Below are 27,871 nucleotides of genomic sequence, written 5' to 3'. Positions count from 1 at the left end.
ATGGGATGTAGCGGGCGGCTGCTGGGACCCGCCGGGGGCCGCCGCGCCTCGCTGCTCCTCACCATGATCCTCTTCTTCACCTACTTCTTCTCCTGCCTGCCCGGGCCCTGCGAGCCGCTGCCGCCCGCGCTGCTGCTGCCGCCGCCCGCAGCGCTGCCCGCGGGGCCGGGGGAAGCGCCGGGGGGCTCGGGGGGCTCCTCGGGGGGCTCCTCGGGGGGAGGCAGCCGCCGCTTCCCCCAGGCCATCATCGTGGGCGTGAAGAAGGGCGGGACGCGGGCGCTGCTGGAGTTCCTGCGGGCGCACCCCGGGGTGCGGGCGGTGGGTGCCGAACCCCACTTCTTCGACAGGTGCTACGAGAAGGGGCTGCGCTGGTACAGGTAAGGGGTGGGAGGGGGGCGAGGATGGGGTGAAGGGGTCGGTGATTAGCGCAGAGTGCGTTAATTGGGCCGGGATGAGGCGGTTCTGCAACAGGCGGGCGCGCCGGGTCCCCGGAGAGAAAAGGGGGTGCGAGGGAAGGGGAGCGGGGGGCGGCAGCTGCGACCCTCGCCCGGGCTGGGGAAGGGGCTGGCGGCGGCTGCTGCGGGGCTGCTGCTGAAATCGGGAGCGCTGCGGGTGTGAAAAGCGGCCTCCGTGTTCCCGTGTCCCCGTGTCCCCTTGTCCCTGTTTTCCTCCCTGTCCACGCGCCTCCCATCCCTCATCCCACCCGGCAGCAAAAACGCTCTCGTTTAACTCTCAGGGCTTTGCGATTTTAACCTTTAGCGCTTTATCCCCCAGCCGTGCCCCCGTTTCCCCGCCGGGGTCCTTTAGGAATTACTGGGGGTTTTTTTCCGTGTGGTTTAGAAAAAAAAAAGAGAAATGAGTGAGGATCTCGGGCTTGATCGTGTCTGTGCAGGGATCGGGGAGAGGGCCAGGGGTGAATCCGTGGGATCCTCGGTGGCTTCGTGGCTGGAGCGATCCGAGGGAGTTTGGGTGGTTTTTTTTGAAGGGTTTCGATGGGATTGAACTCTTCAGGCGATAAAGCGTTCGGAAGAGCAGCTACTGTGCATGTGGAGCGTATTAAACTCGCGTCTCCCGGCCAGCCCCAGAGCGGCTGGGCCAAGCGGAGTCGGCAGCGAGAAGTCCCTTGAAGCCGGGGGTGGAATCTGCCCCGTTATTCTGAAGGCGATCCAAACGTGTTGATGTACGAAAGCGCCGCGGTGTTCTGGGGGAAAACATCTGAAAATAATAAAAGGAGCAGCTCGCCCTGTCCTTCCTGCCTCCCCATCCCCTTCTCCCCGAGCCCCGCGGGAATACCGGATTTCTTTGCGCGCTCTCGAGGTTTTTTGGGGGGGAGGTCGCAGCTTCCCAATCCCCGCCGAAGTAACAACCTGTGAAAAAAATCAGCGGGTTTAATGGAAAAAAAGTAATTTTAGCCGTAATTTTACCCGCGGAGTTTCAGCTCGCTGAGCCCACATCTGGGCTGTAAAGTTACGACTTAACACACCTTCAAAACCCAGTAAGTAGCGGCGCTTATTTTTTATGGCTGCATTAATATCCCCGTGATTTACGAGCTCATTCCTCAGCTCCGTTCGGATCCGCGCTGCTCGAGGAACGATAATGATGATCACTAATCTTTTTTTTTTTTTGGGGGGGGGGGGAGGACTCCAGCGAGATGTCTCTGCCTTGGCGGAATGGGACTTTAATGACTGCGAGCACGTAATTAAAGCGGGGAAGATCGAGGGCTTTCATATCGCTCGGCGGAGCCCAGCGAGGCGCGGGCAGGACGGACCGCGGAGAGGAGCAGGAGGAATAAATCTCAGTTTGGATGGTTCCGCTGTGAGATTTTAGTGCTGGAAGTGCTTTGCAGGGAGCCTGGCCTGACACCAGTTTCGAGACGATCCCGCATGTGGTTGTGGTAAATTCGGAGAAACGGAGCGGGGAAGGGTTTTTTTGGGAGAATTCGCATCCTTTGGGGCGAGGCGAAAACCAGGAGATGTTTTGCTTTAACTCTGGATAAAAGTGTGGTTTTAATCACACACACACACACACATATTTCCCTTCGCTTCCTCTCCTCTTTGCCTCTTGTTTTGTCTTCTCGCAAGACCTCGCAGTGCCGAGGGATTTTTATCCCCGGGAAAGCCAGACAGAGCTAAATGCTTAAAGCTGGGAAGTGCTGGAGTGCAAGGAAAGAGAAGCTGGACAGAAAATCGGCTTTTTTTCCTATGGATATCTCCGAAGTGGTGTAAACATTTTTAAAATATTTGAACTTGCTAGGAAACCGAAATTACACCACGAGCTTCTCACGCCAAGATATTTGGCCCGAAGGCACCTGTAGGTTGTTGCTTGTCTTGAGCAAATGTGGAAAAAAAAATTCCCTTGGAAATATCACTCTGGAATTATTTTGTTCTTTCTTAGTAGCTCCGTCCTGTAGTGATTTCCCTGCTCTGGCATCTCCTCGTGGGCGATCAGTAGTTTGTTATAAGTAACTGACTGAAATAATTTATTCTTACTGGATTGTTTTATTTCATTTAAATATGAAATGGCCCAAAGCCCCCCTCCTTTTTTTTTGGAGTAGCAGTGAAAAGAGAATGTTCAGCAAAAGCATCTCCTACAGAATTCCTTGAGTTACTGCAGCTTTAGCTAATTCTAAGAAGATTAAACACCTTTTGGAGGCTGCAGCGTAAATGATTTAATGGCTAATCCGAGCACGGTGGGATGTTTTCTCCTCAAGCAAAACACGATTTCAATTTTTTTGGCACTCGGTGCTGCTTGAAGGAAACATAAATAAAAAGATGAGGCGATGCTGGCGTGACTGCTGCCAGTTTGGGGTGTGGAGAGGGACCCCTTTGGGAGCCTGAGGGTCTGTTTTGGGGGAATGTAGGTGTTAAAATGTTAAAAACTGACCTGAATCCGAGCCGTTTGGGGTGATATTCAGAAATCCATCTCAAAACTTGGAGCATCTGTGATGGTGTGAGGCCAGTTCCTGCCTTTGCCTGTGGAGATGGAGGAAAACAACATTTGTGGGGTGCAGGGGTTTAAGGGCTGGCACCCCCTCGGCGTTAGGGGAGCAGGTTTGGGCTCCCAGGTGACTTTTGGGACGTGTCCACACCTTTTGTGGTGGGGCTGGAGCTCTCCAGTGTCACTGCCCTGCTCCTCTGGGGACGTTTTGGGTCCGTAGCAGAATCTTTGCATGGGATTGTTCTCTTTTGGGATGTCAGAGCTGCTCTGGTTCCCATGCAGAGGTTGGCACAGCCTGGGGGGGTTCTGGGGCTGTGGGGAATGGGGGAACAGCAGCTTTGGGGAGCCTGGCACTGCTGGGAGAGGGGCCTGGGCTGCACAAAAGGGACTTCAAGGGAATTCAGCTTTGAGGGAATTCGTGTGGAAAGCTCTGAGCTCATCCAAAGGAGTCTCCTCGTCCCCATCTGCCAAACCTTTGTGTCTCAGTGTGGATCGGCTTTTCCTCTGTCTCGTGTTTCCTTGCGTGATCTGGGATTCCTGTCCCTCTTTTCCATCCCCTCTTCCCGCTTTTTCCAAGAGCCAGAGGAAGATTTAGGCACGGACGGTGCTGGGCCAAGGCTCCCTCCACCCCGGCACATCCCTTGGGGCTGAGCCCTGGAAGCTGCACACACTGGATTTGTGGGAATTGTAAAGATTTCCCTATTTTCATACCCTTTGGACCACAGATGATAAAAAGTACTATGGGATGTCTAGTGAGCGGCCAGGCTGCAGCCAGAGGAGCTGGAATCCCCACTCAGCATCCTCTGGCCCCGCAGAGCCAGCCCAGAGCTCCCGCACTCTCCGAGGCCAAATTTAACTTTTCATCCTCATTTCCCCAGCCCCACCCGACATGAAAGCTGCCATGAGTGGGGAGGGACCCTCCGTGGGGTTCCCCATCCCTCCGTGCCCCTGCTGGGGTGTCCCAGCTCCGGGAACACCTCCGGGAAGGTGGAAGGGGGGAGCGGAGAGAGCCCGGCGTGTGGGGTTTGCCCCCTCCCCTTCCCCAAGCCCATTCACGGCAGCTAATCAGGCTCTTGAAAGGCATCCAGGATTTCTTGAGCCAGACTTTGTTATCTCGGAACCTCGCAACCCCGACGCCTTTGAGCGACAGGGGAAGGACGCGGCCGCCGCGCTGCTCTTTTGACTTTTTTTGCCGGGAGTGTTATTGGCAGCTGAAAAGTGGAGCTAAGTAGGTGCCTCGAGGGGTTTTTGGGTTTTTTTTGTGTGTGTGTGTGATTGTACAGACACATCAAGACGCTCTATAGGCAGAGCTGCTGAATGAAACGGGCTCCTCCGGAGTCACCAGGGCTGCGTTTTGGCACCGCGCTTGTGTCCCCTGCCAGGGCCGGCTTCTCACGGGCGCCTTCGGGAAGCGCGAAGGTGGGAAGGGACAAAAGGAACCCGGCCCCAGTCGGATGGCCATGCACGGACCTGCTCCGGCATATTATCTTTATTCATCGGCACCGCTAATCTCTCCTCCTGACGGGCTCGATTTCAGCGCTGCCGCCTCAGAGCGGCCCTTGTTTTCTCCCCGCAGCTTTCTCGCCTTTATTACATTGCAATCTTTTCTCTCTTTTTTTTTCCACTTCCATTCACAAGTGAGACCTCTCTGTCTCAGCTTCCCGGATCCTCACCCCCGTGTTTGGGAAATGAAACCTCGAGTACAAAGAGAAACCTGAGAAAAAGCTGATTTTAACTAAGAATAAGATACATGAAAGCTTTTACTCAAGGCGGAGTGTTTCGGATCGGGTTTTATCTACTGTTTTAGTCCCAGCCCTACTCTTAGGACCAGGCTTAAGCTCTGGGTGCCCCCGTGGCAGCCGGATGCGTCTCCCTGATGATGTGCCCCTGTTTTTTCTGCTCCCTAACACACACCCAGCGCCGCCCGGGCTTGGGAAGCAATCCACAATACGTGCAAAGTTTGGGTTTCTGCAAACTGCTTTCACGTGGGATTAAAAATAGCTTTTACTGCCACGATGAGGAATTAACATTTGAAACCATTTAAAGGGCTCCTAAGCGGGGATTGCTGCGCGTGGGGAGGGAGAGGAGCTGTGCCTGTCCTGTTTTGGGGGCTCGGTGATGGGGTGAGGAGCACAGCTCCACCCTCCCGTCCCCCCATTTTCACGCTGTTATTCCCCTATTTCCAGGTTTTTTCCCCAGGCCGAGGTTCTTTTTTTCCTGATCCCATCAAGTGCTTCTTGCTGACCCAAGCAGGTTTGGGAGCCTGAATTTTGAGCCTGGCTCAGCCTCCAGGCAAAATGAACTCGGTTTTTTTCCTCGTGCTGTTGCTCAGGTAGTGTCAGGCTCGAGTGATTGGAGCTGCGTGTTAATGTTGGCCGGGATTTTGGGGATAAAAGCCGCGACTCGCAGGGTGGAGGGAGCCGTGCTCTTCCCGGCTCAGGAATGCTTTCCCTGTCCCTGGCTCTGTGAAATAAACGGGGGAATTACACCGGGCTGGGCAGGGGGTATGCAGGAGTAACCTGAGTTCCTAAAGGGTTTCAGATCTGCCAGGATTTCTGTCCCAAAATGCTTAAATACACCCAGAAATCACAGGGCTGGTTAAAAAAAAAAAAATTGGGATTTAATACCTTTGGAAAAAGGCTCCTTCATTTCTGTCCTTTCTCTTGTGCTCTCCGTTTTAACCTCAGGGGGCAGAAATTGAAATATTGAAACATGGCGGTTTTATTTTATTTTGTTTTATTTTATTTTATATCCATGTAACTCCGGAGGAGTTTTGGAAATATGTCAAATATTGCCAAAAATTTCACCAGGGGCCGGGAAATTCTGTTAGTGGAATTATTGAAAGCTTGGAGAAAAAAATCACTGTGGCGTAAAGGAAAGTTTGGGAGTTTCTCCTCAAAGGCATCATGTGGATTTTTTTCCCCCCTCGATTATTTTTAGGTAGTGACAGTAGGTGGAAAAGGCCGGTGGATTTACAGGGTGCTTTCATGCAAGGAGAGACAATTACTTAACAGAGTTCAAAGCTTATTTATAAAACAGTAATTACCTTCCCCTGGGATGGAGGCTCTGGCGGGGAGGGGGTTACAGCACTTAATTGGCAAAGATGCTTAAAAGCTTCCCCCTGACCTTTTCAAAAACTTTCTGCTGCAACAGGCTCGGGCAAAGATTGAAAACCTGCCCAGGGAAAGGCCAGGTTTAATACCGAGACTTAGCTCTAAATGGCTTTTCAAAGGGCTGTGGAAATCCTCCTGCTTAGGGAGCCGGCGGTGTCAGAGGGATGAGGGATGGATGGAGGGATGAGAGAGGGATGGATCCATGGATGGATGGATTCATGGATGGATGGAGCCATGGATTGATGGATGGATGATGGATGCGTGGATTAGGGATGGATGGATGGATGGATGGATGGATGGATGGATGGATGGATGGATAGATGGATCCATGGATGGATGGATGAGGGATGGATAGACAGATCCATAGACAGAAGAATGGATGGAGGGATGGATGGAGGGATAGATGAAAGGATGGATGGATGAGGGATGGAGAGATCCATGGATGGATGGATGGATGATGGATGGATGGATGGATGGATGGATGGATCCATGGATCCATGGATCCATGGATGGATGGATGCTCCATATCTGCAGGACAGGGCTCTGAGAACAGGGTGGCACCTGAGCCTGGCAGCTCCCTCCCCACATCCTGCCTCTTGGGATGGCCAATATATTAAAATATTAAACATGGATGTTCTGGGAGGCCTCTGTGGGACTTGGTTGGAAGCCTGGTCTGGGGGGTGGAGGCAGCCAGGGCTGGTGGTTAAAGATGAGAAGATGAGTCTTTCTTTTGCTGTGGGAATTAATGGAATCATGGAATGGTTTGTGTTGGAAGGGACCTCAAAGATCAATTCATCCCACCCCTGCCATGGGCAGGGACACATTCCACTAACCCAGGTTGCTCCAAGCTCCATCCAGCCTGGCTTTGGACAATTCCAGGGATCCAGGGGCAGCCACAGCTCCTCTGGGAATCTGTGCCAGCTCCTGCCCAAACTGACCCCATGTAAAGAACAGCCCCAACCCCAAAATTTGTCAATCCCACCATGACAAACCCGTGGTGGTTGCAGCCCTGAGCTTTCCCCGTGGCAGGGTTGATGTCTCAGCTCAGGTATTCCACACTCACCTTTCGTGGTGCTGGTCCTGGGTGGAAAACTCATAGCAGCTCCTTGGATTTCCCCTCCTTCTCCCTCTGCTCAGAGGCAGCTCAGAGATCACAGAAATCTCCCAAATCATTCATGCATCCCGAAGTGAGTCACTGCGGAGCTGAAGGCTCGTTTGAGATGCAAATGTGCATGTGGCAGGGAGGGCACTGGGACGGTGAGGGGGCAGCCCTGCAGGTCCCCCCAGGGCTCTTGGGGTCAGTGTCCAGCTCCCTGGGATTCCAGGGCTGGCAGAGAGCAGGGGTGGGCCAGGTTTTGCAGGGATGAGATGGTCCAGAGCCACGGGCCAAAAGAAGAATCCCTGTTCCACCACGTGTGCTGCTGGTGGCAGGGACTGCCCTGACCTGGAGCACCTGGAGTGCTCATCCCAGGCTGAAGTGTGGGTGGGACATGGCTGAAATTCGGAGAAATTCACTATTTGGGCTGTTAAAACACCAGCACGGAATGTTTTAGGCAGCCTGGGATAAACCAACAGCACTTTGGGAGCGGGATGAGCTGCTGGGAGTGGTTTTGGCGTGTCCCATCAAGGAAATCTCGTGGCAGGCGGGGACACGAGGGGAATAAAGTCCCCTCTCCCAGGCAGCAGCTCCACAGCGAGGGGCTGGCAGGAGCCTCCCGAGCCCCCGGGGCCGCTCTGCATCTTAACACGCAAAATTGATCAGGAGCAGGAGAGAATTACATTAGTACAGTCACTTGTCACCCAGGTCTTATTAGGAATCTCCACTCATTAGTGTGGAGAGAACAAGGATGGTGACCTTGTTCACGTCCTTGGGCAGGGAAAGGCCGATTGACCACTTTGCTATTGATTTATCACTTAGCCCCTGAGCCGAGCCCTGTGTGTGTGGCCGTGGCCGTGGGCACACCTGGCCCTGGGTGCAGCCCTGGAGGGTTTTTCTGTAGCTGGAATGAAGAATTGGCGTCTCCGTCCCCACCCATCAGAGGCTGATTCCGCCGGGAATTCCGCCCCGGCCCGCGTTATGCAAATAAAAAATAAATAAACGCAAGGAGGCGGCGGTGATTGATGGGAAGGGCCAAGGAAAGTGACAGATCCCGTCCCCCGAGGCCACATCCCGGCGCCTCCTGCCTTGTGCAACTTCCCAGCTGCTGCTCCAGAGCCGCTGCATCCCAAACCCCGGGGCTGGGGGAGCCGCTCCCGACCCCCTGTGCCCCCCAGACACCCCCCGGGCCAGGGCAGGACCCTGCAGGGGGATTTGGCTCAGCTCTGGGTCAGTTTTGGCCTCAGCTCTGGGTCAGTTTTGGGCTCTGCACGGCAGGAAGGGCACTGAAGGGCTGGAGTGTGTCCAGGGAAGGTAATGGAGCTGGGAAGGAGCCGGAGAATTCCTGAGGGAGCTGGGGAAGGGGCTCAGCCTGGAGAAAATGGGGAGCAGGAGGAATTTCTGGCTCTGCAGGAGGGGATAGCCGGAGGGGTCGGGCTCTGCTCCCAGGGAACAGGGACAGGAGGAGAGGGAACGGCCTCAGGCTGGGCCAGGGGAGCTTTAGGTGGGATTTTAGGGAAAATTCCTTCCTGGAAATGCTGCCCAGCCCTGGCACAGCCGCCCAGGGAGGTTTGGAGTCCCCATCCGTGGAGGGATTTCAGAGCAGTGTGGATGTGGCACTTGGGGACGTGGATTTTTGGGCTGGATGATCTTCGAGGGCTTTCCCATCCATGATTCCACAATTCCATAATTCCTTCTGTGGGTGAAAATCAAACCCCCGTCAGAGCAGGATCCCAGAACGCCTCTGCCGTCTCCACTACAACATCAGATTATTTCATTTGATTCCATTTTCCCCTCTCTGGAGGCTTCTGTAGGTGCTGCTTGTGCCCGAATATTTCCTTTTTCTTTCCCGCAGTCCCCACCCCGCCTGTGCCGGCGAGGAAACGTCGATTAAGTAGAAACCAAAGAAATCCTCCAATTACCGGCGGCGATGAGAGGCTCGATCAGTGCCATTGATCAGGCGCTGTCACCTCCATCGCTCCTCGCTGCCACCGTCGATACCTGCAGCCGGGGAGGGGAGGGGACACTGATGTCCCCGCGGTCCCCGAGCCTCTCCAGGGCTGCTTTTCCCAGCCCCAGCTCCAGCCCGGCGGGACACGCAGCCAGAGGGACGGGGGGGGTTTATTCTTCCCCCCAGAGCCATCGGCCTCTTCCTCCGGCGCTTCCCAAAGTCATCCCCCCGAAACCACACAAGCCTGAGAAAAAATTTCGAGGGGCGGCTGCCAAGGACTTTCAGCCGAGAATTTGGTGGTGTTTTTCTTGTTGTTGTTGAGGGGAAGGCGTCGTTTGTGTGGATGAAAAGGCGGGTTTTGGCGGGGGAGCGCCGGGCGGGACGTCCCCCCGCGGTGACAGAGCCCCGAGCGTGACAAACCTGCATCCGCCGGAGCCGCTCCCGCACAAAGGCAGGGCTGGGCTGCTGCCAGCGGGACAAGGGACACAGGCGTCCCCGAGGGCCGATCCCGGTCCCTGGAGTAACTTCAGGATGAGAACCGAGGGGTTGGGAGCGTCCCCATCCATGGAGGGGCTGTGCAGGGCTGGGATTTACCCTGCTGCGCTCAGGTTAAACCATCCTCACCCGGCTTTCCAGGTTTTTGTTTGTTTGTTTGTTTGTTTGTGGGTTTTTTTGTTTTTTGGGGTTTTTTTTTGGGATCCTGTCTACCTCTGGTGTTGGTTTGGAGCTGGTGGGAAGCAGGAGGTTTGCAGGGAGGATGGGGAGCTCAGAGCTGGTTTTGGATGGATGGAAGCAGGGTGGGTTCTGGTTCTGTGGCAGCTCTGTGCTGGTGTCACCCCTGGCAGGTGGCTCCAGGTCACTGGTGTCCCCCAGGGCTGTGCCCGTGTCTCTCTCAGGGTGTTTGTATCACATCCCTCACACCCTCCCAGCCCCCCCAGACCCCTGGGCTGGCTTAGGGAACCACCAGGGCCCATCACCCCAACCTCCCCCAGCCCCTGGGGGGTGGTGGCATTGGGGACATTGCCTGTGATGAGCTCGGAGCTCACAGAATATCCCAAAATATCCCAAAATATCCCAAACTGGGACGGACCCATTAACTCATCCCTTGGGATCAGTGCAGCCCAGAAGGGAGCAGAGGTGTGCTCAGATCCCAGGGGGGTCCCCCAGCGGGTCACCCTTGTTAGCCTGAGCGTGACATGCTGGTTAATTACCCGCTGTGCCATCAGAGGGGCCGTGTGGGGCCGGTGTCACTCGGCCCCCTCTGATCCCCCGCTCGTCACAAGACAGATAACAAGGGACAGCCTCGTTCACTTCTGATCTTGGCGTGAGGATTAAAAATTCATATTTCTCTGCTTTGAGGAGGATCAGGGAGCCTGTGAGGTTGTCCTGCAATCCCCGGGGCTGAGCAGGGATCACACCCAGGCCTCGGCCACGTTAAAGGCTCATAAAACTTGAATTACTCAGCAGGGACTGTAAAAGGGAGATTCCTTTCAGCATTAATCACTCTGGTGGCTCAAGCCCTTTCCTAATTTTTTTTTTTTCTGGGCGAAATGCCTTTGAATAAAAAGGCTTGCAGGTTTAAGGAGCACCTAACTCCAGCTGTGTCCAGCTGTGTGAGCCTCGTGTGTGAGCCTCACAAGCAAACAAGTGGCTGGAAGTGTCAACACACACCTGCTGGTTGGGGGGTTTCTGGTTTCCTGACGCCTGGGGCTGATGGTTTCCACACTCAGCTGTGTGTGCATGACGTGCCCAGCTCTGACCCCGACACCAGCCCCACTTCTGCTGGTGGACGCAGAGCAGGGGTGAGGGGTGATTTCTCTCCCACTTGGAGAGAATTCTGGCTGTGAGGCCCCCTGAGCTCAGCTGGGACAGATCTCAGGGACAGATCTCACTCTCTGCATGCAGCTGAACAGAAATTAAAGCACGATCTGGGTGGAGGACGGGGTGGGAACTCCCGATTTTATGAGGAATCCCCAGCGGTTCGATGAGTTTTGAGTCATGGAGCCTTGGCACAGGGAGAGTTCCAGTTCTTGTTGAAGCCAGCGTGTTCTGCGGACAAAAAAACTGTCCCAGGAACCAGGAGAACCATGGCCCATGTGAACATGCACAGCCGTGTTGGAACACAACCCCAGTTGGACTGGAAGTGGGCTGGAGGTGGCCCCTGTTCTTCTCACCTGCAGCAGAACCTCAGCAGCAGAGATGTGAACATCTCCCAGAACATCTGCCAGGCCACAAAAACCCCAAAACCATCTCCCAAACCATCTCCCAGGCCATAAATCCCCCCCCAAAACCATCTCCCAAACCATCTCCCTGGCTATAAAAACTCCCAAACCATCTCCCAGGCCATAAACACCCCCCCAAACCATCTCCCAAACTCTCTCCCAGGCCATAAAACCCCCAGACCATGCTGGCAGCCTGGTGAAGGGTGGTGTCTCCCTGTGTCTGAGGATCTCAGTGGATCAGATGAAGGTAGTGGGGAGCAGCAGGAGGTGGAAGGTGCTGGGTGTCCCCAAAGCCGGGCAGGTCTGTCCTGTGTCAGCTGGGTCACCTCACCCAGATCAGAACGAGCCCCCAGAGGCGCTGTCAGCTCCCCGTGCAGGACAGAGGGGAACAGCTCCAAAATCACGAGGAAAAACTGTTGCCACTTCAAAACCCGGCTGGGAACTGATGGCAGGCCTCCAGCAGGCTGATGCTCCTTTCTTCTCCCCTTAATGAATTCCTTTGCCTCCAGTGAGTTTCCATCTTTCATTTGTGCAGCAATCAAAGGCTCACATTAGGAACAGACCCATCCCAAGCCTTTTTTTCATCTCCCTGTATCAGCTCCTCGCCCTCTCCTCGCGCTGCCCCGCCGCAGCTGAGGCACAGATGCCAAGAGATGGCTTGGCTGGAGGGAGGAAGGGCCAGGGTTTGCTCCCAGCAGGTCTCCGGTGCTGCAGGGAGGAGGGAGAAGGCTCCCAGAGACACAAATGGGCAATTACGGGGTCACCTGAGAAGTGCCTGGTGATTTACGGCGCCGTTAAAAGGTGACTGGGGGGGAAAGCAGGGGAAGATTTGTAGCATCTGCATGGAAAGCCCGTCCCTGACCCCTCACACCCCAGATAGGGAGAGATTAAATATCCGAGGAGGTTTTGAAGCCCGGGTTTGGCTCTGAGGGAGAGCCCCGCACATCTGGTAGTGCTCGGCCTGATGCTGCAGGCCCTGGACCATTTCATTAAATGGGATTCCCTCCTTGCCCTGCTGTGGGATGGGAGAGGCTCAGGGTGGAGGTGAGGATGGGCTGTGCTGGGGGGCAGTGGGGTCCAGCCCGGGGAAAGGAAACCGTCTCCAGTGGGGAGGGAGAGAGCCAGGGCTGGAGTCTTCCCGCTTGGGGGAAGCTCAGCCTGATTCCAAAGCGCAGCTCTGAAAGATCTTCAGGACTTTGGGTGTGTTCCCCTGCCCAGCACGGAGTGACAGCTCTGCCTGCCCTCCCGGACTGCTGCATCTCCTCCTCTTGCCCCTGGAGGTCTGCAGAAGTTCCCAAATCTGGGAGCCTTTGTTGCTGGAGCATCATTCCTCTTTCTCCTGTTCCCTCCTGCTATTTGTAGTTCTGGGCCCACTTTGGATGTTCTGCTTGTTAGAGGGAGGAATTCCTGGCTGGGAGAGAAAGGTGGGAAGAGTGGGCTGATGGGAGAAGGTGGTGTGAGAGCCCACACCTTGACTGGGATAGCCTGGATGTCTTATCCCATGTGCTATCCCGTGTGCTATCCCACATTATCCCGCGTTTTATCCTGTGTTATCCCGTGTGTTATCCTATGTTTGACCCCATGTTATCCTGTGTTTTATCCCATATTATCCTATGTGTTATCCCATATTTTATCCCATGTGTTATCCCAAGTTATCCCATGTGTTATCCCAGGTTATTCCATGTGTTATCCCACATTATTTCATGCATTATCTCGTGTGCTGTTCCATGTTATCCCATGTTTTATCCCGTGTGTTATCCCATGACTTATCCCGTGTGTTATCGCATGACATCCCATGCATTATCCCATGTTTTATCCCATTATCCCACGTGTTATCCCATATTATCCTGTGCATTATCCCATGTGTTATCCCATGTTTTATCCCACATTATCCATGTGTTATCCTATGTTATCCCATGTGTTATCCTGTGCATTATCCCATGTCTTATCCCATATTATCCCATGCATTATTGCAGATGTTATCCCACGTACCAGTGCCCAGCAGAGCTGTGTGGTTCCAGGCTGGGGAGCACTGTGGGATCTGAGGGAAAAGCTCATTTTGGGGGCTCTGCTCCTGCTGCAGGAGCTCTCCCCTCCCAGCCCTTCCTGGCAGGATCCTCCAGGATCCTCCCAGCTTGGAATTACATCTCACCCCGCCTTGTTTGGTGCAAACAGGGATTTTTTTTTAGGCAGAAATCAGCGGGTGGGAGCAGCTCCGAGGGCCAGGTTGGCTCGCTGGGAGCCAGGCTGGGAATGAGCAGGGATTTGGAGGGTGCACAAGTAGAGCTGGAGCAGGAGCGGGGATAAAAGCAGCATATGCCCGACGGAGGGAGTGGAGAAATGCAGGCCAGATGGCTGCAGGCACCGAGAGCGGGGAGCGATTCCCAAAGTCTTCGCTCTCCCCAGCAAGATTAGGACGCTTGCAAATCTCCTCCGGTCCGCAATCTCCTCCCCTCGGCTCAATTCGCCTGCCGGGGTGGCTTGGGGCAGAGATTTTAATGCAGCTCGTGACCTCCGGGGATTTGGGGAATTCTCCTCCTGGGGGAGCAGGGGATGGTTTGTAGGGATGGTTCTCCCAAATCCCCTCCGTCCCAGGGAAAGGGAGGATTTGGGAGAGGCCCCACGCCGTGTGCATTACAGGAGCTCAGATGGGTCCCGGGGGAGGCTGAAATCAGGGAATTCCAGACTGGTTGGGTTGGGAGGGACCTTAAGGATCATCCAGTTCCACTCCCAACACCTTCCACTATCTCAGGGTGCTCCCTGGACACTTCCAGGGACGGGGCAGCCACAGCTTCTCTGGGAAATCCATCCCTGTCCCTTCCCACCCTCCCAGCCAGGAATTCCTTCCCAAAATCCCACCCAAATCCCCCCTTTCCCAATGTGAAGCCATTCCCTGTGTCCTGTCCCTCCATCCCTCGTCCCAGGTCCGTCTCCAGCTCTCCTTCAGGCCCTGGAAGGGCTCTGAGCTCTCCCTGGAGCTTTCCCTTCTCCAGGCTGAAAAAGGGAGATTTGTGGTTTAAGGGAAATTTTAAAAATTCTAATTTTTAGGTGATCTTTCTGTAAAAAAATATAAACAAAAACAACACAACCATAAGTACCTGTGAGGGGAAAGGCATGGTAGGAGCAGAACCTGCAGTTCCATCAAGCTGGAAATCCCAAATAATCCAAAACCAACCCAGGCTGCAGCCCTGGAAGTTGCTTCTTTTCCTTGTACAAGGAGAGAGGGAGAAAAAAAAAAAAAAAAAAGAATTAAACCTGTGTAGAAACCCTGTTGCAAGGAAATGAATTGCAAATAAGAAAAACAAATTCGAGTTAATTCCTCTTTTCCGAGCAGGGCTCCATTCAGTGCTTTGGGAGTCAGGGGATTTAGGGATCTGCAGATAGCAGTCAGTGTTTTTGGGTAACAAGTACAAACTGTAGCAGCTCTTTAGGCTTCAGAAGCTGTTTCTGATTAGGATCTTTTCTTTTGACAACTTTTTTTTTTCCTTCTTTTCAGGAAAAAAAAAAAAAAAGAGGGGGGAGGAGGAGGAAAGGGCTTTTTGTAACACAGTTGGGTTAGAGATGAGGGAAAATCTGTTTGAAATATGCAGGGACCTGAAAGCAAATCTTGAGTGAATAATAAGTTTAACTGACCTTAAAATATCCCATTGCCATGAGGGATTTGAGAGTAATACTTCAAATGGATTTTTGATGAGGCTCTGCAGGCTGTGGGGAATTGAATTTTTTTTTCTTTTTTTTACCCAACACGTTTTCTGATCTAAATTTTCACAATAACTGGGAGGAAAAAAATAAAAAAAAACCCAACTATTTGGGAATGCCTAGAGAAGGGTTGGGGTTGTGTGTTTGACTCCAAAGCTGCTGCTGCTGCTGTGCGGGGAAAAACCAATTTGCTGCAAGGTCACTTTCCAGAAGTACTTTTATTCCCCCATATTTAGGTTTAATCCTGGAGCAGAATTCCTCCTGACTGCCTGTGTGACATCCTTGGCATCCCATGGGGGATCCAGAGGAGGATGATCCCGGTGCCCACGGGCACAGTGTGTGTGTCCCAGGCCTGCTGTGGTGTCCCTGTCCCCAGGATCCCTGCAGAAAGCCCTGGCTGCTGGGAAAACACCCCAAATGGGAGAAGCCCCAAATCCCAGCACATCCCTGTGGTTGCTTTTCCCTCAAACTGAAACCAGCAGCACTTCCTGGGCTGTCCATCCATCCATCCATCCATCCATCCGTCCATCCATCCATCCGTCCATCCATCCATCCATCCATCCATCCATCCATCATCCCTCCATCCGTGAGACTGTGCTATGGATAAGAATTCATAAATATCTGAGTCCAAACATGAGAACTGTGTCCCAAGCATCAATCCTGCCTCTGACACGAAGAAATAAAGATAAGAAACCCACAGAAGGGGACACTGGCAGACGTCCCACGGGCTGGGGGCTGTCACCAGCCGAGGGAGGGTTTGGGAAATGCTCCTGCCAGCCCCAAACCTCCCACCCTGCGGGGCTCCAGCAGCAAACAAGCCCCCAGTGTCCTGCCCAGTGTCCCGGTGGCGCCGCGGCAGAAACGCCTCCTGGCCCCCTGCCGCTCCCACAGCTCCAAACAGCCCCGGATTTCCCCTCCCTTCCATTCAAAAAGGGGGGAAAATGGGGAAATTGTGGTCCTGTCAGGGCCCTGGGCTTGGGAAGATGCCTCCCCGTCACATCCCAGGGACAGGGAGCACGCCAGGGTCCTGTTTGGGATGCCAGGGCAATCCCACAGGGGTGTGGGGTCATGGCCTTGCTCCTGCTGGGGTGGGGTTGGCTCTGGGATTCTGTGGAATTGTGGAAAGGTTTGGGGTGGAAGGGACCTCAAAGCTCACCCTGGGGAGAGCCTGAAAGGCCGACTGGTGGGACTGGTGTGGACTGGACTGGTGTGGGTGGTGCTGCTGGCTCCGGGCTGGGCTGGAGCTGCCTCGGGGGCAGTGCTCGGGGTCCTGGCCACCACTCAGCTGCAGCTTTCCACGGAAATGTGCAAAAATTCCTATTTTTGATCCTCGTCCCCCGTCAGATCCGGCTGGAATGGGCTGGTGGGATCCGACAAACAGACAGCTGGACAGACAGACAGACAGTGTGACTGCTCAAGCCACACTTCCTTAGGAAACCAGGCTAAAAATAAGCAAAATCCAGTTCTTTCCCTCAAAGAGCTGCAGTTGCCACAAACTGAAGTTTTTCCAGTGAAGAAAAAAGTGTTTTGTTAGAGAATTCCCCGTTGTTCCTGCTGGAGGGAAGGAGGGAGCGCTGACAGGATGGATGGAACCCCCACCTCCATCACCTGGGGCTCCCCCAGAGCTGCCCATGGCCAGGGAAGCTGCAGAAACATCCTGGAATTCCAGACTGGTTTGGAATTGGGTTGGAGGGACCTTAAAACCCACCCAATGCCACCCCCTGACAACGACAGGGACACCTTCCACCATCCCAGGCTGCTCCAAGCCCTGTCCAACCTCTCCTGGGACATTCCTGATCCTCCCAACATCTCCAAGCCCCTTTTTCCACAGCTGCAGGAACAGCTTTCCTCTTTTTTTTTTTTTTTTTGCAGCAAAGTGCGTAAATCCACCCCGGCTCCCTCCCTGGTGTGGGATTTCCTTCTCCTGGGGACCAGCTGAGCCTGGTGTGAGGGGAGCGGAGAGTCCCAGCAGCATCCCCAGCATTCCCAAACCTCGTGGTGCAGGATTTGTGGGGTTCACTCCCTCACCTGTGCAGGCAGCAGTTATGGGGTCCCGTGTGAGGATGGGCTGCAGGGATCCCTACACGTGGGAAATGGATTTGGAGGGAATTCCCAAAGCCTGACAGGAGGCTCACACAGCCCCTTGAGCATCTGTGTGCAAACTCTGAGATAAGAAATGCTGACTTAGAAATGCCATGGGACAGCACAGACATTGCTGAGAGAGAGAAATGGAACTGGAAACGAGTTTTAAATGATGGCCTTGAAAATACACCAGATACTTGAGAGAAATAGAACTATGAAAGGTGAATGTATGGAACACATAAATATGAAAATAGAACCATGAAAGGTGCATTGTAGCAGGACCCACAAGGGGTGATTTTAGATGATTTGCTTTAAGGCATTAACAGCATTGTGTGGCAAAAGCAGCAAAAAATAGGCCAAAAAACTCTTATAATGTTTTGTAATTAGGAAATAGTTTGGCTTCTGATTGTGATGGCCTGAATTGTAACACCTGTATTGTCTCACCCTTCACACGAGACTGAAAATGGAGTAAAAGTTTTTAAAGCCTCTCTCAGTTGCCCCATGTCTGGGTCAGAAAAGGGGATAATCCCACACCTGGGGGTGGCTGAGCAGGTTGGTGGAGACCAGAACCATTTTTCCATGCTGGGGCTCCTCTCCCAATTTCCTTCTCATCCCTTCTGGGATGGCACAGAGAAGTTTGGGAATGGTGCCTCCCATCCCTGCCATGCTGTGGGCAAAGCTCCTCACCAGGAAATGAGGCTTTTTCTGATAGTAAAGGAAAAAAAAAAAAAAAAAAAGAGCTAAATTTGTTTCCCATCTTCCCTCAGGCTGGATTACAAATTTGACACAGATGGGGAATCTTTGCTGTTTCTGTGGAAAACTGGAGGCATTTTCCTTTCCATCCCAACCAGAGCAGTGTGACAGCGAGACAAACACCAAAGAAACACCCAGTTTTGGGGTTTGGGAGGAGGGGGGACAGAGGAGCTCCCGCAGCCTGGAGCCATCCTCAGCTGGGACACGTGTGGGATGTGCCCGTGGAGAGCCAGAACCTGCTCTGGGGGGACACAGCAGCTGAGTGTGGGGTTGGTGGCCAGGACAGGGGGGTCAGGGTGGCATTTTCCCTGCGATAATAGAGATCCTCCTTAAATACTTTTTCTATTCTATCAGCTCGTTGTATACTTAGAGACCCTTATGCATATTTCAACTTTTCCATAAACTGGTTTCCATATTCTAGGAACTGTTAAACACAGCTTCTCTTTGAGGTCGCTTTTTTAGAGCATGCAGAAAGGTTTTTTTTGTTGTGGTTTTAATTAATCTTCATTATCACTTCTAGTTTGAGCTTGGGTCTATAATTTCTGTAGATGGCAGGTGTTCATAGTTGGCCTGTCAGTAGCAGGGTCTTTATTTTATTTTGACTGGATGTTATTCCAGTTAAGCAGACAGTTTAAACATATTATATTATTAACTACTATATTATATTATATATGTATATTAACTATTATATATAATATTATATTAACTATATCAACTATTAGTACTATGCTTGATTTTTGCTAATGGCAGAGATAAAAACTGTATTTGTACAGCAAAGCCGTTTTAACATTAGACACAGAGCATTTATCTTAACACTTGTGAAAAGTCCACAATATTTATGTATTTATATCAATTTCAAGCAGGCCTTGGTGCTTGCTCAGCAGGGCAGAACCAGACTGGGAAATGGTTTTTGCAGAAGCTTCCATGGGATGGATCAGCTCCCACATCTTTGGTTTTTTAGCATCAGACCCAACCCTGATTAATCCCTGTCCAATATCTGAACCTTTGGTGATGCCAACGGGACCTGGTGGTCCTGGCACGTGTCACTGAGCCCAGAAAGCACCAAAGTTCCCCTTTTTGTTCTTTTGAAAGAGGAAAAGCTGGATAAACGACTTGAAAACGTTGGAATGGTGAGGCTGGGAGGATCTTTTCTATTCTTTTCCCTAAAAGTTTTTGGGGAGACCCCTCCTCGTGCCGCTGGCTGTGCAGGAGGAGGGTGAGGAGCAGGACCAGGGGACAGCCAGGGGACAGCCAGCCCTGCCCGCGGTGGCCTTGGAGGGACCATCTGGAGAGCCCGGCTGCCCCTTCCCCGCGGCTCCGCCAGGGTCCGGGGCTGCCCCCATACCGAGATCAAATAAACACAAACACCCTGAAATTATTCATGGCTCCGGGGACTTGTCTGAAGCCTCGTCAGCAGCTGCTGATCAAATCGGAGCAGCTGCCAATTGGCGGGCGGCGGGAGGGGCTGCCTCTGCCAGACATGTGCGGATTCCTCCTTTTTCCATGCTTTTTTCCATCCTTCCTTCCTTCCTTCCTCCCTCCCTCCCTCCCGCTGCTCCCGCACCTGCGGCGGGGCCGGGCCGGGATGCGCGGGATGGAATCCTCCAGAATCAGAATTAAATCCCCCAGGTTTATTCCAGAATCAAATCTCCAGAATAAATCCCCCGGGATTGGGACAAGGAGGGATGGCAGCCGCACGGGGGGATGCGGGTCCTGCCACCTGCGCCGTGCCCCGCTTAATTACGACGGGCTAATTAGCGCTGAGAGCTTGTGGCTCAAAGGAGCGCTGCTCGTGGGCTGGGAGTGTCCCCAGCCAGTGTCCCCTGGGGATGGCGGTGACAGGACAAGGGGGAATGGCTTCACCGGGACACGGGTGGGATATTGGGAATAAATCCTTCCCAATAAATCCACCCTGTGAGCGTGGGGAAGTCCTGGCACAGATTCCCGGAGAAGTTGTGGCTGCCTCTGGATCCCTGGGAGTGTCCAAGGCCAGGCTGGAGGAACCTGGGATAGTGGAAAGGGTCCCTTCCTTCTCCTTGAATTCCTATTTCTGCTCTCGGTGTAGTTGTAAACCTGAAAACCTCAAGGATTTTTGTGGCCTTTTTATGCCTTTTTTTTGCTCTCCTCCATCAAGGTGGGGAACCAGGCAGGACCAGCCTGTTGCTGTCAGGGGAAAATCTAGTGAGAACTAATGAACGTAATTTTTTTATATTTGTAAATGAAAAAAGGGCTTTAGACAGAGTGGTCCCGGGGATTTTTTTATTGTGATTTTTTTTTAAACGAAACCTTGGGACAGTCAAGGTTGGTGGGGTCCCCTTCCCTCCCCAGCAGCTCCAAGGGCAATTTCCCCCTTATTTATTGGCGCTCCCAAGGATCCCTGTTACCAGGGGGATAAAATCTGTCACCAGTGTCTGTGCTGCGGGTTCAGAGGAGGGTAATTTGTGTTTCCCCCTGCTCAGACAGTAGGTCAGGTCATAAAGCACCAGACCCACGGCGAGGGGAGAGGCCGTTTAAAGGCTGCCTGTGCTGAAAGGTGCAATAATCCTCCGGATTACTTGCCGGGGGAGCTGCAGGGAAATTTACTGCCTCGGAAAGGGATTATCCCGGCTGCTGCTGCTGCCAGAGGATTTCTTCCCTTTCTTTCCTAAGAGGGAAGGAAGCTTTTCATTGAATTCCTGCTGCTCGAGCCCGCGGGAGCCGCTCCCCGCAGCCACCGCAGCTCTCAGGGCTGGGAAGGGAAGGATCCATCCCCACCGTGCCGGGGTTTGTCCCCATCTCCTCGCCCGGCTGGGAATTCAGGTGGAGTTTGCAGCGCCTGCAGGCCATGGGACATGCTGAACTGCTGCAGGGGCCGAGTTTTCTCCAGAGGGATAAAACAGGAGGAGGGATAGAGAGGAGAAAGGATAACCAGGAGAAGAAATAAAGAGGAGGAGGGATAACCAGGAGGAGGAATAAAGGGAAGGGATAACCAGGAGGAGGAATGAGGAAGAGACAACCAGGAGAAAGGATAAAGAGGAGGAGGGATAAGCAGGAGGATGGATAACCAGGATGAAGGAATAAAGAGGAGAAGGGATATCCAGGCTAGAGGATAACCAGGAGGAGGAATAAAGAGGAAGAAGGATAACCATGAGGAAGGATAACCAGAAGGGGTAACCAGGAGAAGAAATAAAGAGGAGGAAGGATAACCAGGAGAAGGAATAACCAGCATGAGGCACAACCAGGAGAAGGAATAAAGAGGAAAGAGATAACTAGGAGGGATAAATCCTCCCCAGTGCAGCTCCAGCTGCAGGAACAGCCTTTGCACAGGCATCCAGGAGGGCTCCAACCCCTCCAGCAAACGGGGACCAAACCCAAGTGCTCCATCCCCCATCCCCAGCAGAGACCGGAGCTGGAGCATCTTCCCAGGCTGGAGCTCAGGGCTGCTCCTGCCCCAAGTTCCCGAATCCTTCAGCAGAGCCCCCCCGGGGCCGGGGGTGGGGTTGGTTTTGTTTGATTTCCTTCCCCAGGAAGGCAGGAGCGGGGGCTGGGGCAGCCAAGGCCTTTAATTGTGTGCAATGAAGGCTGACAGTGCCGAGGAGCAGCCTTTAAAAGGGGTACTGAACCTTTAATTCCTGAATAAATCATCTCCAGTCTGTTGCTCCTTCATCTGCAAGCTGTTTGAGCTCGGGACACACGGGCACTGCTGGGAAGGGTCATTTGGAGATCAGAGCCCTCGGTTGACCCGGGTCACAGGCAGGACACCTGCCACAGGCTGGCCCCTGGCTGGGAATCAAAGGGACGCCGGGGACGGGAGATTCCTGATTGCTGCCAACGCCGAGAGAATCCATTCCAGAGGGATGGAGAGCTGGGAGTGCAGCCCTGTTCTCACCGGGTCACATCAGGCTGGGCATGTCCCAGCCCCCATTTTCGGAAGGGTTTTTTGGGAGTTCAGTGCCCAAAATTATTCATGGCTCTGGGGACCATGGCATGTGCCAGCCCCCATGTTCTGAGGGGCTTTTGGGGATTCAGTGCCCCACCAAGCTGGGCACCTTCCAGCCCCCATTTTCTGAGGGGTTTTTGGAGGTTTATGGAGCTGTTCTGTTTCCCACCTGTTTTCACCCAAGCCCTGGCTTCAGCTGCGTTTTCACTCACAGTTATTCAAGCTCCATCAGGGAGGAGTCCCTGGGTGCTCCAGGAGGAATCCCTGGATGCTCTTTTTGGACCCCATCAGGGACAGGCCCAGCGGTGCTGGCTGTGAGGGGCTCCTGGCAGTGTCCCTGGGGAGTTCAGGTGACATTTTTTGGCTGTGAGGGGCTCCTGGCAGTGTCCCTGGGGAGTTCAGGTGACATTTTTTGGCTGTGAGGGGCTCCTGGCAGTGTCCCTGGGGAGTTCAGGTGACATTTTTTGGCTGTGAGGGGCTCCTGGCAGTGTCCCTGGGGAGTTCAGGTGACATTTTTTGGCTGTGAGGGGTTCCTGGCCGTGTCCCTGGGGAGTTCAGGTGACATTTTTTGGCTGTGAGGGGTTCCTGGTCGTGTCCCTGGGGAGTTCAGGTGACATTTTTGGGGTCATTCCATATATTGCAGCTGCTCCACAGTGGAGAAGGGTGAGGAGGGGTCACCCCAAACCTCATTAAGAGACGAGCACATTTTCCTCCTCCTCGGCTCTTTATCCACCTCAACCCCAACCCAGGGACCCCGTCCCCCGTGGTGTGAGAGCTCCAGGGTCCTTTGTGTGGGCTGGAGACCCCCCAGCCGTGGGGCGAGCGGGGAATTTGGAGCTTCTGGGGGGGCAGGAGGAGCCTGTGGGGCTGCCCCTCGCTGTTCCATGTATCAAACTGTAATTAGGAGCAAAGGGCAGAGGGGTGCAAAGGGGCATTAATAAATTATCTGCCTGCTTGTTAATTGACGTGTCTCAGTCAGCCCGTGGTGGAGCCCAGGGCTCGGCTCCCCTCGCAGGCGCATCACAGCCTTGTTACTGCCCTCATTAGCATATTCAGGTCTCCCTGCTTAAAGCCAATTAGCTCCCGGCCAGGCCTGATTGGGAAAGCCGCGGCCTCATTTGCACATTTTTGAATTGGTGAAAGGATCAAAAATAATGGAGGCAGCTCGGGGCTGCGGAGCGCTGGGGGGGCTCTGCCGGCTGGGGGGCACCGGCAGGACCTGCTGGGGAAGGCGAGGGGGAGCAGCTCGGTAATTAGGGTAAAAAGGAACGTGGGCTAATTTAGTCCCGGGCGGCTCGGGGAGTTCATCCCTCCCAGTCCATCCTCCCGAGTTCATCCCTTCCCAGTCCATCCCTCGCAGTTAATCTCTTCCCAGTCCATCCCTCCCAGTTTATCCTTCCCCATTCATCCTCCCCAGTTCCTCCCTCCCAGCTCAGTCCGTGCCCTGCCCTGATCCAACAGAAGCCGCCGATTCCTGCGGGAAGGAGGTGATGGAGAGGCCGGGATGGGGCTGAGCACGGCTGCCCTCCCCTTTTTCTTGTCAGGGCTCAGTTTTTTAAAAAATAGTGATGGAGAGGGGTTTTTCCTCCCCCTTTTATTCTCATTTTGGTGATAACATAGAACCTGCAAGCCCTGACCCCGCACCACCCAACACTGTTGTGTCTGCTCTCCTGCTTTGGGCTGGGAGAGAGTTAATTTTCTCCCTGGAGCTGCCCTGGGTGATAACTCAGGGATGCTTTGGGCTGGAGACTTATTTATCTCCTGAGGGTTCATACCCTGATCTCTGAGCTCGGTGCTGGGAGGAGTTCTGCTCCAAAAATCATCAGGAATCGTGAACTAATTAACTCTGGGAAGTTTTGTTGGCCCGGCTTTTGAAGTCTGCTTTGATTCCCTGCCTGCTGTGGCTGTTAATCACGATTTAATGCAGCTTTCTGCATTTTTATCATCGTTTTATCTGCCATAATTTATTGTGTGTTACCTTAACCGAGGAATGATTTTCATGTGTTGAATATCTCCACGTAGGAAACCCCTGCTCTGATGCCTCTTGAGTGCCAGTTGTTTTATCAATTAAAAACCAAAATTTTATCAGTTTAATAGAGAGGTAAAAGGGTTTTATCCCTCCTCTGGAAATCCCAATTCCTCCCAAGGCTCCCCAGTGCCGTGTCCTGTACCTGCAAGCACTGCTTAGCATTCCCACGGTGCTCTCTTAAGGTCAATAAGAATTAAACTGTAAATTTAATTAAAGTCCCTCATGTTTGGGCTAAAGTGGAGCACAACAAAGCTCTGGCTCTGCTCTTTGCCAGTCGAAGCCAGATCTGGAGGGAGCCGGGTGTTATCAATAATTAACCGGGGTAATTTAGGGGAAGTGTTAAGGCGTTAATGAAAACATGAAATGTTTAATTACCGTGTGAGGAGCTGGAAACGCTCGGGCTGCTGAGGAAGAGGAGGTGCTGCACAATTAATGCCTGGAATGGGATCCCGGGATGTCCCTGGGATGGGGCACTTCGGGGACTGAAGCTCCCTGCGCCCCATGACAGCCACTGGAGGCCCTGCCCGACCTGGGCTTTGATTAAAACTCCCGTTAATTGCATTGTAATTAAGCTGTCCATGGTGTGGTGGCTCTGGGGGGCTCAGCGATGTCCCTTTACAGGAAGAAGGGAGGGGTAAAAGAAGTTTTCCAGTGGGGCTGTGCCTGCTCCATCCCTGGAGGCGTCCAGGGCCAGGTTGTGGTTTAATGTGGGCTCTGCAGGGCCTCCCATCCCCAGTAATAACAAACAATTATTGGTCATAAACAATTGCCCACCGAGGGTCAGAACTGGTTCAAGCCCCCAGCCCAGGTTTGCTGAGAGGGTTGGGGTGGGGTGAGGATGAGGATGAGGAAGGAGCCGTTCAGAAATCCCGGAGGCATCCAGGGAAACACCGCGGGGATGCCTCGGGAAGCTGCCAGGAGGAGCTGCAGCCTGGAAAACCCTGGGGCATTTCCTGAATGGAATGAAAGTCAAGGACGCTTGGCTGGCCTGGAAGGCCCAGCAGGAGGGCGGAGTTGTGCTATGCTCCCAGTAAATCCCAGTCCCTTGGCTTTTCCTTGGCTCTGGACCAGCTCAGGGACGGATCTGACCCCTGTTTGGGAAGGTGTCAGTCTGGTGAGTGCAGTTATTTGGGATCTGGGGGACAGAAAGTGCTGGAAAGGACGGGTAAAGCACCCGTGGCTGCCCTGGGATTCATGGATCCTTGGAGGGCATCCCAGTGGTGCCAGCCAGAGGGGCTCTGCTGCCAGGTGAGGGCACCGGGGGCAGGAGGTGGCTCTAAAAACGCTGGCACTGTGCAAAAATTAAAATAAAAGGGGGGGGGGGGGCGAAAGTCACAAATGGTTTCTGCCTCTCGTTTGGGGGGGAGGTAGCTGTGGGGGCCCGGCGTGGCTCACAAATGCTTTTAATAAAGTGTTCTTTCCTGAGTCCAGGGGAAAAATATCCCAGAAAACCTCAAGCTTTTCCCATTACATAAGGAGCAGCTGCTGCTGGGCAGAGCTGTGGCTCCCTCCTGTCCCTGTCGCTGTCCCCATGGGGACCCTGCCAGGCACAGCCCCCAGCAGTGGGATGGAATTCCCAGAGAATCCGCGGCTGGAAATGTCCCAGGCCAGATTGGACACCGGGGCTCGGAGAACCCCGGGCTGGTGGAAGATGTCCCTGGTGGCACTGGATGATCCCTGAGGTCCCTTCCCAAACATTCCAGGGGTTGGTGACTCTCGGAGGTGGGAGAGGAGGATGTGCAGGGCAGCGGGGCAGGTGCCCGTGCTGGTGGCAGGGAGGACCCGCTCTGTCACACGGGGTGACACGGCTGGGTAAATTCCTGCGGCAATTAATGCCTCATTAAAGTGCGCGAGGGAACAATCAGAGCAGTGAATTTTAGCCGGCACAATGGCTGGGCCCTCAGGGTTTTGGTTTTTTGGGGGTTTTTTTCCGCCTTTCTTTTGAAAAGGAAACAGTCTTTTTCTGGCTTTAACTGCTCCCTGGCTGGAGGCAGAGGAGGAGGGAGCCTTGGTGGGCATCTCCACTCCCAGCTGGTGCTCGGGCATCACCCCCGTGATGGGATTTTCCTCTGCAGTGCTACGGGGCGAGCTGAAACCCCCAGGACATGAAAACCAGCCCCGTCCCAAAATATTTGGGTTGAGATGCTCGTCACCCGCTGAAACTGGGGGGAGGAGAAGGGCAGGAGGGATTTCCAGGGCTGGGAAGGAATTCCGAGGGGGAACAGCAGCCTGCAGGTGCCCTGTGGATGCTGCTGGTGCGGCAAGTGACAGCAAGCTCCTTCCCAGGGACAGACCCCGAGGGTTTTGGGATTTCAACCCAAAGCGGACAAAGGGAATGCTGAGATGGGCAGAGAGGCTGGAGCACGGGGGGCTCCAGGAAGGGTTTTGAGGATGAGGAGGTGACCGGCGGGGTGTGACAAGGCGGGGCAGGAGGGACAGGGGAGATGTGGCTGTGGCTGGGGAAGCCCCTGAGCGTTTCTGGCCGGGTTTGGGGGCTTGTTCAGGTGGGAGCAGCCGAGCCCCGACCGTGTCCCTCTCTTCTCAGGAGCCTGATGCCACGGACCCTGGAGGGACAGATCACCATGGAGAAGACCCCCAGCTACTTTGTTACCAAGGAGGCGCCGCGGCGCATCCACAACATGTCCCGGGACACGAAGCTGATCGTGGTGGTGCGGAACCCCGTCACCAGAGCCATCTCGGACTACACCCAGACCCTCTCCAAAAACCCCTCCATCCCCACCTTCCAGGCCCTGGCCTTCAAAAACCTCAGCACAGGACTGATCGACACGAGCTGGAGCGCGGTGAGGATCGGGATCTACGCCAAGCACCTGGAGAATTGGCTGCAGTACTTCCCCCTCTCCAAATTCCTCTTTGTCAGCGGGGAGAGGCTGGTCAGCGACCCCGCCGGGGAGATGGGCCGTGTCCAGGACTTCCTGGGGCTCCAGAGGGTGGTGACGGACAAACATTTCTATTTTAATGAGACCAAGGGCTTTCCCTGCCTGAAGAAGCCCGAGGGGGGGAGCAGACCCCGCTGCCTGGGCAAATCCAAGGGGCGGCCGCACCCCAGAATCGACGGGCAGGTGGTGCAGCGCCTGCGGGAGTTCTACAGACCCTTCAACATGAAGTTTTATCAGATGACAGGGCAGGATTTTGGCTGGGACTGAGCCCATTCCCAGGGCACGCTGCTGGGCTGGCATCTGGGCTGCCTGTCCAGGGAGGCCCGTGGTCATCGTGGTCCAAGGATGCCCGTGGTCACTGTGGTCCAGGGATGCTCATGGTCACTGTGGTCCAGGGATGCTCGTGGTCATCATGATCCAGGGACACTTGTGGTCATCGTGGTCCAGGGATGCCCGTGGCCACCCCACCAGCACCCTCCTCCCTTCGTTCTAATTTATATCGGACCTTTTTTCTGGCAAGAAATGGACTTTTCTGGAGTAGAGAGAAATATTTAAGAAATAAAACCACAGATGAGCCCTGTCCCCTCCCTGAGCAGATTAAATATTCTTCCATATAAACCTTGCTGATCTCCGTTAACTGGGAACGTTCTGGGTGGGAGCGTTGGGGATCATGGATCCACCACCCTGAATAAAACCTCTGGAAACCTCTGGGGCAGGCAGGCAGTGGGGCTTTGCTGAACCAAGCCCTGGGGGTGACACAGTCCCTGGTGGCCAGGGGACAGCTGGACAGCAAATCCCAACTCTGGTGTGGTTTTGTTCATGGAAAAGAGTCTGTAGGAATTTCCCAGCTGGGCAGAACAATGAACAGTTCTGAATAAATGCCAGGTCCTGGCTTACTGGGAGTCAGGGATCACCTTCCCATGTTTCTTGAGTAGAGCAGGGCCTTCCTAACCCTTAGGAGGAAAATTCCAGCTTCTCCACAATCTACCCAAACTCTGCCCTTTCTTCAATAATCTCAATGTTTTTTCAAACCGGCAGCCATCGACGGTCATTACGGGAGGCTGCAGAAATTACTTTAATCTCTACTAACTACTTTTCCCTTAATTAAAGATGGGAAAAAACATTTAATTAACCTCTAAGATCTTATTAGTGATTTGTATTTGTCTCTTTAAT

General features: G+C 53.8%; 1 protein-coding gene across 1 annotated transcript; it reads left to right on the top strand.

Annotated features, from left to right (window-relative positions):
• On the top strand, positions 1–27,509 carry HS3ST6 (heparan sulfate-glucosamine 3-sulfotransferase 6). The gene is made up of 2 exons (XM_066197851.1): positions 1–377; positions 26,347–27,509. The coding sequence occupies exons 1-2, from the start codon at positions 1–3 to the stop codon at positions 26,963–26,965; spliced, it is 996 nt and encodes a 331-aa protein (XP_066053948.1). The 3' UTR covers positions 26,966–27,509.
• The last annotated feature ends 362 nt before the right edge of the window (positions 27,510–27,871 follow it).

This window comes from Chamaea fasciata, unplaced genomic scaffold (assembly GCF_029207755.1).
Source record: "Chamaea fasciata isolate MVZ Bird 193981 ecotype frontalis unplaced genomic scaffold, bChaFas1.0.hap1 SCAF_16, whole genome shotgun sequence".
Classification (NCBI taxonomy): Eukaryota; Metazoa; Chordata; class Aves; order Passeriformes; family Sylviidae; genus Chamaea; species Chamaea fasciata.
This window is presented reverse-complemented; position numbering and strand designations above follow the sequence as displayed.